This window comes from Neopelma chrysocephalum, unplaced genomic scaffold (assembly GCF_003984885.1).
Source record: "Neopelma chrysocephalum unplaced genomic scaffold, ASM398488v2 Primary Assembly neopelma1_67, whole genome shotgun sequence".
NCBI lineage: Eukaryota > Metazoa > Chordata > Aves > Passeriformes > Pipridae > Neopelma > Neopelma chrysocephalum.
The window spans coordinates 2,806,722-2,819,543 of record NW_020897726.1 but is presented as its reverse complement, the minus strand read 5'-3'; the positions used below and the strand labels follow the sequence as shown (position 1 = coordinate 2,819,543).

Genomic DNA, 12,822 nt, shown 5'->3' with positions numbered 1-12,822 from the left:
TGATGAGGTTCTTTGCATGAAGAGAAGCACATCTGGGAAGGCAGATGTGGGAGCTCACCAACAGCACGGTGCAGCAGCGAGCGAAGGAGCTCCACTTCAGTTGTCAGCTCGGCCAGGCGGAAGTGCACGGTTTGGTTGTGCAGGACAGACTGGTCAAACACCTTCCGCTGGCGAGTGTAGTCAATAGTTTCTCGTATTATAGTTTCCAGTGGTGTCAGGACTTGAAGAAGCAAAGCACAGAACAAGACATGGTTTTAGCCAGATCTGTTGTTTAGGTTCTTGTTGAAAAAGATGTTTTTCTCACACTGTATAACCAACACATTAGGTTTTCTAAAGCAAGTTGTCCTACACACTCAGTTGGGGTGCAACTTCAATTCTGAAAAAAAGCCCTCCTTGTACCTTAAGTATATCTATCTCACCTGAGCCTCAAACTGCCAAAACTTGGAGAAGATTCAAGGGAGGTGGATAGAAGGGAAGGAAAGTCATAGAAAGCAGTACATCATGATGAGTGTGTAAACTTTATCCTTAATGCCTCATTTGGGGCCTTAGCAAAAGCCTGTGGTAACTCCTACTTTCCATTCTGCCTGTGTCCTGAGGGTTTGTTACAATCCCTGAAAAAATCTGAAGGCAGACAGTGTAGTGTGCTCAGTGAGGGGTGCTGTAGAAATGTAAATTGAAGGAAGCTTTCAGGGAGAAGGCAGAAGCTCAAGGAACACAAACTGACTGCTTATTATGTCTGCATTCTGTGACTGGATTCCAGCATAGAAAGGAAGGGAAAAGATTCACAGCCACTTTCAATAAATGTTAAATAGTTCCTCTAATGGGAACAGAATCAAAATAGGATACTGCTGGAAAACAGGTTAGAGAGATGGCAGACGCTGCTTTAAAGCAAGAGAACTAGTTTGCTGCTTCTCTTTGCACAAACTGAAAGACACCCCATTTTAAACAAGAGGAAAAGGGAGAAGTTTCTTTTCCAAGGCCAGCCTTGAAGTGAAGGACTAGGCTATCAGTCTCTTGCAGCTTAGCTAGGATAAGAGCAGGTGCTGAATATGTGGAGAAATTTGTTTGGCAAATGTGGAGCCATGTCCCTATGGCAAAGAGTAGTGACAGTTCACAAATCCATCTGTGTAAGAAGGGTCACATTTTCTCTTTTCAAAATATGCATATCCACTTCAATTTACATTTTGAGTCCAAACCACAAAACTCTGAATCTGAAATGCAAAATAAAACTGAGCCCTGGACTACTACAAAATCCCTTTTCCTACCTGTCAGTTACTCACATGAGAGTCCCTTACAGGAGCCTGGTGTGGTTCCATATTCCTTTTTGCATTGCTTTCAAGATCACCTCTATTTAAATTTCATCTCTGTGCTCTCATATACAGACTCTGCATCCCACCAATTTCCTCGTGCCATGATCATTTACCAGCTCTTCCACAGAGCACCATTTTTCACATGATGTCCCCACATTCCATAATCATCAGCTTTTGTCATTTCCTAAGTATTTTCCCTTTCTTTCTTATACAACTAGCCTCAATGCTTATTTTTCAAAAGAGCATATACAGTAATGTCCTCATTTCTTCTGTGTTATTACACTATGCTGCCACACTAGTGCTGGTTTTCTGGACAGGAAACTAAATTTCTGTTTTCAGGAACATCTCTTGAACACAAATATTGTTATTCCAAAGGATTATGTCACACAACACTGTGGCATGTATAACACCAACCGCTTTTTCACTTTTATTTCTATGGTCTCCAGCTTGAGAGATGCTAAAGAAACAGCAAGGAGCGTCCAGGTACGCTTGTCCCCTGCCCCCAGACCAAAACCTGGGAAGCATACAGCTGAGTCTGAGCTGCTGGGAGGGAAACTAAACTGTACATGCCAGTGCTAGGAGAGCAGAAGGAAGGCGGTAGGGATAAGGACAATCTTTTGTTGATCTGTCAGAGCAAGGTGCTCTAGCACAGCTCGTGTGGTTCCCAGCATCCAGCACCAGAGAAAGAGGAGATGGGAAACAACAAAGAAGAGGAAGGAGCAGGACCAGATGGGAGGGAACAGAACAACAACTGTTTAGGTCCTGCTTGCAAAAGGTCTGAAGATCATGAAAGGGATTTGGCCCATCTCTGCTCAGGCTGTCACCATGCATCATGGCTCAGAGCGGGGTCCTGAGAAAACTGCTCCCATAGTGTCCACCTCTCCACTTCACTGCCTCCTTCCTGCCCCTGCTGATCCAACCTCCTGTTTCCTTAGCTGCCCTTCTGCTTTTTCCAGGAGCTGCCATTTGCACACAGAAATAAACAGAGAAAATCTTCTTAGGACTGCCCTGGGCTGCATCAAAAGCAGCAGGGCCGCCAGGTCAAGGGAGGTGATTCTCCTCCTTTGCTTCATCTTCTGAGACCCCACCTGCATCCAGAGCTGGAGCCCACAGTACAAAGCAGACACTGAGCTGTTGGAGCAGGTACAAAGGAGGATCCTGAAGAAGATTAAAGGGATGGAGCACTTCTCTCATGAGAACAGGCTGAGAGAGTAGGGGTTGTTCAGCCTGGAGCAGTGAAGGCTCTGGGGAGACCTTATTGCAGCCTTTCCATGTATAAAGGGAGCTTGCAAGAAAGATTGCGACTTTTTACCAGAAGTAGTGACAGAATAAGGGGTATTGGTTTTAAACTGAAAGAGAGTAAATTTAGATTGAACATAAGGAAGAATGGTATTGGGGTAGGAACTAGATGATCTTTAAGGTCCCTTCCAACCCAAGCCATTCTATCATTCTATGAGTCTAAGAAATCCTTATGATGAAAGTGGGGAACAGGTTGCCCAGAGAAATTGTGGATGTCCCATCCCATCAAGGACAGGTTGGATGAGGCTCTGAGCAACCTGGTCTCGTGCAAGATGTTGAACGTGATGGTCTTTAAAGGTCCCTTCCAACACAAACTATTCTGTGATGATATGACTACAGGTATTTAGAGCTATGAACATAGCTCTAACATGGCAAGGTCTAGCTGTGCAGCAAACAGCAATGAAATGCAGCAGATTATGAATACCATGATGCCCAACAGCCTTGTGCAACATAACAGCACACAATACTTTGCCGGTCATACCAGTACAGAGAAACCCCATTCACAACACTGAAACCCATTTTCCCTAAGAATTTTTTTCCCCATATATTTGTTTCCATTTTTCATTATAAAGTGTTCTCCACATCATCAGACAAATGTAGCCCCATGAGTTTCACCTGACAGCATATGCAGGAAATGTCACTACAGGGCAGCCTAAGGAATGCATGATCTACCACCCAGCTGAGAACTGTGAAAGCACTTGAAGTTGCCAAATGCAGAATAATATTTTCCTCATACCTCCATCCAATTTATATTTTTCCACTTGAAACTTCTTTTCAGTGTAAAGATGCTTTGCCTTGCTATGTTTCCTCTCAAAAGAAAAGGAAATAGATATATTTTTCTTAGGCTGTGGCTGACGTCTCACTTAAGCTGAGCAATCTGTCTCTTAAGGACATGTGTTGCCCATGCAAAAGGACCTGTCATCCTGATTACTGGCCATGACTCAATGGTGCTCATAAAATTGAGATTGCAGGAGCAGATAGAAATAATTAGAAAAGTGCCATTCTGCTCTCTCATGGACACTGAGACACCCTCTTTGTCTCCAAGTTAAGCAATTCACAGAACAACTGTTTGCTTTCTTGTCATAGCAACATTCTTTTCCTGTGATCAGTGCAACAGGTCCTCAAATGGACAGTATTTACTGAGTGTCACAACATGGTAGACATGTGGCAGCTCTTCTCTTTCCATGAAGCAAGAAACACAGCGACTTTGACCAATGTCTTTGATAATGTGTCACTCAGAAGGAAAGACCACACCTGGGACCAAATTTTGCTATTCCAGGAAGTTAGTTTTCCATCTGTATTTTAAATCTGTTTGACCAAAAATACATTTTTAAAAGAAAAAAATCAGTGAAGAAGGAAACTGGCCACAAAGAATATAATTAATAAAGAGAAGGCTGGAGCACATGGTACTTTAAACTAAAAATACATAAAGAACAACCAACCAAATCAAAAAACCCGACCCACAACAAAAAAACCCAAAACAAATAAAACAAAACTACACCCAAAAAGGAAAGGTAGACAAGAATGGCAATCAACTGCCTTCTCCAAGTTTTAGGAAGCAGTGAAAGTGAGAATGCCAGGACTGATCTGGAAAGTGTTTAAAAGCAGACTGACAATTTTCAATGTCGCATGCATAGCCATGAACTGGGAAGGAACGGAAACATCCTTCTGAGGGGAAGAGGTGAGGACGAGGATTAAATGTGTAGACCTAATCACAAAACTAGTGAAGGCATGTACATTGTTTTGCACATCTGAGAGCCTTCAGTGAAACATTCGTGGTTGGACATATGTAAAACTATTTGCAGGAGTGGAAGTTAACAGCTAGATGTTGTGGTGTAACAAATCTCACCGATCAAATATTGGGCTCCCTTCTAAACAAGGGTTTCTTGTTTACCACAAATGGTTACCCCCAAAGTTTGGAACTCTGCCTAAACCATAGGTCTTGTCCCTGCTCCCAGTGCTTTCATGCATTTTATATCAGAGAATGGATAAAAGCAAAACCAGGGAGCTCAGCAAGGTATAACACAGTAGCCAGCACACTGTAAGAGGCAGATCCCTATCTCTTGGTGAGCTCCAAGGCTCTTCCTCCCTGATGGCCTCTCCCTGGACTTCCCAGGCTGCTCATCCAAGGTAAGGGTTCACCTGCTTCCACTGTGTTGTTCTAGGGAAAAAGAAGAATTGGAATCTTGTGTCCCATTTCCTGGCAGAGCACGGTGACTGCCAGGCAGTTGTGCAAGGCTGGACAGTACCAAGCTGTCAGTGGTCTTAGCAGGAGTGATCTAACCTGCCAGGCTTTGTGTGTCAACGCTGTTAGTGCGTGTCACTTTTGCCTGGGGCATGACTAATGCTGCAAGCTACTCTGCTGCCTGGGGAGACTCACTGCAACCCAGAGCTTCTGATAGTTTGTTTAATTTAGACTTCAAGCATAAAAATGCACAATGCACATCCTTGCAGTCTGCGTACTCCTTGATTAAAACAGGAGCAGTGGTAGGATCACATCTCTGGCTTGCCTGAGCCTGCAGTGACATCCCTTGCAAGTGTAACCTCCTGTCCTTTGCTAAAACTACTCTCAGCCTTCCTATTTATCTCAGGCTCTCAAACCAAAGATTTTTTTTTAAAGCATTTGAACTCCAAAATATTTGGTCTGGGATCAACCCACAGAGAGTAATTTTTTATTTGCTCACTGAATCAAAACACCACTTCCTAGAATTCCAAATTCCCCAGCCACACACAGACAGTAGAGACAGGGAATGCACAAGAGCACAAATACAGTGACATGATACAGACAACCCTGAAATTTAAAGAGGACCAATTTTCTTACCATGAACCACATTATATTTAACTTCACGAAGCAAACACTGGTGGATGGGGGAAAGTTTGGAGGTTGAAAATGGACCATCCAGACTTGGATCTGGTTTCCTGGAATATCCAGAATCCATACAACTCAAGTACATGGATTTGAGTACTGTCTGAGTTCTGAGTAACAGAAACTCTGACAACATAATTTCAGGGAAAGGAATTTGGTGCTGTACCACTTAATGTCCAAAGTGTACAGAGGTAAAACAGATCTGCAAAAACAAAGCCCTGGCATCCTGTAAGAGACACTTCTTTACACAGCCAATTAGTTAAATTTCTAAAATCCAGGATAAATATCATAATTTACTGTACTACAGGAGAAGTCAACATCCTTCTATTTCATGCCAGTATTTTGATAGCCTTTGCACTATATTTGTAGCAAACATAACAGGATGCCATATTTTCTTACCAGCAGAGAAGCACCAAGAGAAGGAAACAAAACAGCCTCTGTGATGCCTCACAAAATGCTTTCTATTTCAGGTTTTTCTAGAGAAATTGAAGATTGTCTGTATCTAGGCTACGACAGATTTCAAAAACAGATCGTAAAATATCATTGCAACTTACAAGAAAAGGAAAGTGCTGTTAGTCATGCCAAGAGTGACCCTTGTGTCCCTACCCAGCCGCAGAAGCGCAAATGATGACTTACCAGTGGCTACTCCCCACAGCCGTTCTTCTTGGAATTGCAACATCTGATATGTAAAACCCTTTCCTTCCTCACCGATGAGGTTTTTGCTGGGGACCTTTACATCTTCAAAAAAGATCTGAGCTGTATCCGATGATCTCATGCCCAGTTTGTCTATCTTTTTAGCAATATGAATGCCTAAAGAAAAAGGGGTATTAGAAAGGCCTCAAAAAATGAAAGCAATATGAACAAGTATAGCATTTTCCAAAAGAAAAGTTTGCAGATGTGAAGGTACGTTCCAAGACTACAGTGAAACCTACCTTTAGGAAAAACCTAACAGCATTCTGGAGTAAAATGGCCCAAATCCTCTTTCAAAGACTTTTTACATTTTATTTAACCATCAAATCAGAAACTTGAATTGTAAAGGTCCCACTTTTCATTATGTCCCCAAATAATAAATGTTTACTAGTCATAATAATCTCACTTCAGGCACATATTCAAACAATGCATTATTTATTTGCTTATGTTTGATTTTTATCTAGCATTGTAATATAGTGCTGGAATTCAATTTGGCAGTATTTGTTGAGTGCCTGCACTGCTGTGAAACAGTAGAGAAATATTCAATAATGACAAAAATAGAACTATGTTTTAAGGTGCAACTAGAGAATTTCTCCCTCTGGAAATCCTCTTCCTTCCCTCTCTTCCTCATTTGTTCTCCCCTTTCTAGCCCACCCTGATTTTTTCTGGAACAATGAACATTATTCATTCCTCTGAGTTTTCATGTGGACGTGTTTGTGGGAGGGTTTGCTTCCACAGAGACCTCCCTACACTGCACTGATTCTGACCCCACATGCAATGGTCTGTTGAAGATGAACCCATTTCCTTCAGGTCTGTCTATTGTAAGAGTTCAGCTACCCCATCACACCAGGCAGGACTCCTTCCTGTTGTTTGTTTTTTTCATAGCTACAAGCTCTTTCTTCCTATTGTTCAGATGCAAGCATGGCTTATACCACTGTGCCATGAGAGTTTAACAGGCACCTATTGTTTTCCTGTGGCAATTCCATTGCCTTCAGGTTTTACCTTCCTGTTGCTCTGAGGCTAATGCAATTATTCAGGATGGAAGCCAAGAATGGTTCAAAGGTAAAAGAAGCAACCAGGCACGATATATTGAGCAAAACCTGCTGATTTACATCTGCCAAGTCAATACATAGAAAAACTGTCTTCCAAATCAACATGTGTATCTTTGCAGAAAACAAGCCTTTTCACTATCCACATACATAGTATTCTAATCAGTTTTGTGATGAGGAGGTATTCTGTTAATATTTTTCTCTTTATTCTATCTTTTTTTTTTTTTTTTTTTTTTTTTGGGGACCCCTGGTGGCCTAGTGGTTAGCGTGCAGGACTCTCACCTCTGCGACCCAGGTTCGAATCCAGCCAGTCCCCCGGGCAGTTGGAGTCCGTTAGCCCTGTGAGGCCATCCATCTATGAGAAGGTCACTCTAAACAAACCTACGTCCTGAGGACCTCACTGCCATTGTCCAAGCTTGCTTGGCCCCAGCAGATGAACCTTAGGATTAAAGGGTGGGCTCAGTTCAGCGCAGGCTGTGTCTCACCTAAAAAATCCATTGCGCAGGCTGGAAAGGTAAAAGACCTTTCCCAAAATCTTCGTTCGCGAAGACTGGCCATTATTATTATTATTCTATCTTTTTCAATCCTCTACTACTCTCTAACATGGCTCAGTAGGAGCTGGTCACCACACACAGATTGTTGTGGTCCCTCTGTACTGCTTTGTACCTTGCTATCCTTCCTGGACTTCAGAGAACATCTATTTCGAACTAATGTAGACATCTCAACTTCTACTCATAGGAGGCTTTCAGTCGTGTGAAAATCACTTTGGTTTTGCAGGCAGAAGAAGCTGGCAGTCATTTCCTCCAAATTCACTCTCTCTGGCTGCACTGAATAAGGTTATGGAAAGTTTCATCTCTTCACAGAGATGAAATACTGACAGTATTTCCAAATGCCAAGACTGCTCTCAGAATAAGGTCCACATAGACATTCACAATTTTCACTCAAGATTTTCCCCCACCAACCAATCTGTAAAGAGATTATGAGTTAGGAATACTTGCTTTGATATGTGTTCAATGCAGGAAGAAAATCAGGACAGCTGTAAAAAAATTCTTGACTCTTGAATTGAAAATTATCCAGCAATTTGCACCCAGTCAGCCAAAAAAGCATTTATGGTTTGTTTCTCTATTAAAATCAGAGCTAAACAACCACACACTGAGCCATTTACAGGCCCAAATGATTTCTGGAACATTGTTTCCCATTGGAATATTACTACTTGGTTTCTTTGAGAGTCTCAAAGATCATGTCTTTGGTCTAAAGCCAGTTGGTTTTATGCAATCACTGCTCCTCACCCATATGAAGATGCACTTACTGCTCTTGTTAGTGTGTCTCTTCTGGAAAAAGCACAACTGCTGCCAGTTCTTATATTACTAAATCAATCCTGTTGTTTTCTTCCCAGATCCACATACAACAACAACTGTTGAGGAGACCTCTAACAGGTTTGGTTGAACTAGCTAAATGTGCTAATAATTTCTATCTGTAATTCTTCCAGTTTGGGTTGTGTGTTCAAGTTTCATGAATCCAACAGTATCCTCCTTTGTCATGCCCCACCAGTTTCACTTGCTCTTAGATTAATTCATGTTTCTCACTGAAGGAGGCAAAATTGCATCAGCCTGCTGTAATACTCCTGTTGCTAGCACAGGCTTTACATTTTGGAAGACAGTGATACATAATTATCTCTTTGGCCAACATATGGGCATAAAAATCTTCCTGTACCTCATTTAATTATCTTCCTTCTCTTCATAAGGGGTACTATAAATGAAAAATTACGAGCAGCAGTACATGCCCAGATAACTCCTGGAATTTGTCTGTATTAAATAAATCACACACAATAACAAAAAAATCTCTATTTATTAAGGCCAAGTGCTTGACTCACTAAAAGCATTCTAACAGAGCTATTTATGCTACTTGCACCAGTATCACTGAGATGGATTGCTCTATTTCTTCCTGGGAAGTTCTTCCCAGACATCTTTGATTTTTCATTTTCTCCCACTCCTCGAGCCATCTGACAAACTCTTTTATTTCCTATATTCTGTCTCACGAGAAAGGCAGTTGCTCTCTCCTAACACCATTTAGTGCCATTACAAATGGAAACAGACACGTTTGAAATTGCAACCTGAGAAACATGCTCTTTCCCTTCTCCTGGATACTTTTCTCTTTATTAACTCCTCCTTGCAACCTACTCTAGTGCTATCTGAGGGCTCAGAGGACAAATACTTATCAGATTAGAGCTGCAAGCCATTTATCTATATACCTTACACACAGACATTTTACAACTTGTTAGATTATTTTTCCTCCTATGAAAAATTCAGCTTTTTTTAAAAAAGAAACTGTAAGTATAAGGAGTATTCACCTAATTTGGATATCTACTGTGCATCCCCACTGCTGCTATTGAAATTCCCTTTATGAGAAATGTATTCAGCAGTCTGTCAAACTAGACCATGGTTTGCTTCACCCCAGAATAGACAGCCTATACATCTAAAATTAGACAAAGCAAACCCTACTTCATATATCCAATGAACTACCAATTGCTGACATTAATAATTTGCTTTCAGACTTGAAATTTTTTTCTCTTTTTTCCCCCCACCACATCATAGAAGTACGAAATTATTTAGATTTTCATGAAAAATGATGGACCCTGCATGATGGGGTTACCCAGACATATAGGCTGGTGACTGCAGCAGTGAGTCAGACATTTGCTCTCCATTGCAGCTGTTCTGGAGCTTTGACACACATACATCCACAGACGTTTGAAAGTGCATCATTCGGTGATATCCTCCAGACACTTCCTGTAAGTCTTGGTCTGCTGCCCTCCACAGAGTACAATCTTTGGCCAACAGACATCCTTAGGATGTATCAAAACAGATGGAACTTCCTGAAAAACTTCACTGATACAACTCACCGCTGAGCACAATCAGCTGTCTCAATACTTCATTTCAAAAGATCACCAATCTTGGTAGAGTGACCCTTTTGTAGAAAAATGTCTATATCACACAGAAGAATTAAAATATACACTTTGAAGAGTGCAATTTTTGTTTCTAGAAAGACTTCTACACTTCTGCAGATCAGCTTCAATCAGGCAATCTTTCTACTCTAAATCTATTTAATGCAGGTAAAGAAGGTCTGCTTTGTGGCTGTGAGATCTAAAAACTCCCTCTTCCTAAAGTTAGAACAATTCATGTGTCTTTTTGGAATAAGCAAAGTAGCTGAAAACCTGTAGGTCAATTTCTGCATATTTGATTTGCCACTGACAGTGGGTCAGCTTGCTTTGTTGTTTTAGGGAGACTGATCTCAGAGAAGTAGTATTGCATCTGCATTCTGACCCTTTCATGAAAAATCACAAGAAGGACTTCATTCACTTATCAGCAGACAAATCTGATAAGTGAATTTACCTGGAAATTCAGGGAGATTCTGGCTCTGAGTTATATGTTCACTGATCATTTATCAATAAGGACAGCCTACAACTAGTGAAGCAGTTCAGGTCCGTCTCCTGTGAGCTCCTGTTTGAAGCCTGTCTCGAATGAGCAGAGGTTGTAGAAACACAACCCATTCAAAACTTGCTTAATTCCCAGGGCAACTCACTTGCTTGACTTACTCCATACTGAAATTCACTTAAAAGACGTTCCCTTAGGAAGCTCTCATCATTCTCTTTTGCAACACTGGAGATCTGGGTTTTGTTCTCAGTCTAATCTGAACATATCACATTCACATCACTGCCATGGTGGTGTTTCTATATGTGAAATGCCTGTAATGCCAATAATGACATATATTTTGTATGTAAAATACTCTGAACTGAATTAACAAAAATGTCATAAGCTTAAATATTTTATATGTAAAATAATATACATTATTCAATATTAAAACAACATTAAATTTTAAATTATGTATTAAATATATTATATATTACATAAATTAATACATTGCATATTTTAAATATTAAAATGAATGACTATCAAAAAGATTTGAAAACTTTTGAACAGGTGTCAAACTGCACAAGATCCCCCCCAGTACAACCTTAAGTGCATTCTCTCTGAATAATGTCCTTCATGCATACAGCACATTATGTCTGCAAGGCCTGCAGACTACTCAGGAACAGACACTGCGTGGACTGTACCACTGAAATTTGTACCCTTGGATCAGGATGTGTTTCTTCCATATCTTCACCCAAATTATTAGTCTTCTTCAAAAACAAATCCCTACTCCCAAGATACTTGAATCTTTTGCTCCAGCCCATGTTTAACTCATAGGCTATTTTTGTAATTTAGGCTGATAGTGCCCTGGCAAAAAGATCCCTTTGCACAGCACAGCCATGAACACTCAGTATGCCTGCACTTCTTTTCAGCAAGCCCATCAGGCTGGATGGTGGAGGATGGTTATTGGAGGAAGATCGGGACCACCCACCCAGCACAGCATTGTATCTTTCTAGAATTTAATACAACTGGTCAGTAAACCCACCCCAACGACGTCAGATCTGCTCATGGGTTCCTGGGAGGAAGGTAATGGCGTATGGGATTAGAACTATATTGAGAGGTATTTCCCAAGTTTGAAATCTTTAAATTCTTTACCCTTTTGTTTTCATATGGTTATTAAGTATTCCCATGCAAACATATCTTAAAAGCATCTATAAATTCATTGGTGGTGAAATGGGCTCTCCATATCAAATTATTTGGGAGTCACAAGCTGAAGTCTGCAAAATATTTAACTTTCTTCCCCTGTCTATTTTTTCATAGAAGTGTGCAAATGCATTTCAGTATTAAATTTGTATGACACCTGACTTTAAATAACATTTATGGGTGCAGTCCTTTCTGTCAAACACCCTTCCTTCTTGTATTAGGCATATACAAAAACACCAATAAAATCAAATTAGAAGAGAAACAGTTCTGTGTTATTACCATGTAGATTCATTGGCAGACATATGAGAGATTTATTTCGATGGGGAGGTCCTTCACTGGTGTTTGCCAGCAGGCACATCCAGTCTGCTTGGCTCCCAGACGTAATCCACATCTTACCACCATTTATGACATATTCATCGCCTTTTCTCACAGCTGTAGTCTTGATATCTATTTCAAAACATAGGAAATGAAGGGTTATTCTTGTGAAGGCAGGATAAATTAGTCCCTATACAATTGGCAGAGTCACTCTCTTGCTCTGACAGACAACTAATATTTGGTTCTCCTTCATACCTCCCAAGTCCTCTAACCATTCCAGGCACAAGGTAAACCAGTCTGGACAATTCTAAGAAGACAATCCAGGGAAACAGGACCACTACTCTTACCCTCCTTTAGGTGGAGTCTTCATCCCAGTGGATGAAAGCAGAAAACTCCCTAAGTAAATGTGGTGGTCAAAAACTTGGGACAGAAGCATTTCACTCTGAGGTGATCTGTTAGTGGTTCTGTGCACCTTAGTCACTGAGGAGGCCTTTAATTTCAGAGCCCTGAAAGTCTCAACACCCCTGTATGAATAAAGATATATCTACGTGCACTTCCTGCATGTTCTTGGTCAGAATGGTGCAATAAGTTCAAAGCTGGTAAACTATCAAAAGGCTAAGTCTAAATGCTATGAATGGCTGTACATGATGGAGTTCTAAACACCTACTATTTATAGCCACTGG

At 40.9% G+C, this 12,822-nt stretch overlaps 1 protein-coding gene across 2 annotated transcripts in view; it reads right to left on the bottom strand.

Moving 5' to 3' along the window:
* Positions 1 to 12,822, bottom strand: part of LOC113968237 (probable acyl-CoA dehydrogenase 6) — a 79,787-nt gene that overhangs the window by 7,724 nt on the left and 59,241 nt on the right. For both annotated transcript variants that reach the window (XR_003534445.1, XM_027684620.1), the window contains exons 5-7: positions 12,104 to 12,271; positions 6,112 to 6,285; positions 59 to 220 (exon numbers count right to left, since the gene is read on the bottom strand). Coding sequence is in view for 1 of the 2 variants with exons in the window: in XM_027684620.1 (XP_027540421.1) it covers positions 59 to 220; positions 6,112 to 6,285; positions 12,104 to 12,271 (504 nt within the window). In the remaining variant the exon portion in view is untranslated. The remainder of the gene's footprint in view (positions 1 to 58; positions 221 to 6,111; positions 6,286 to 12,103; positions 12,272 to 12,822) is intronic.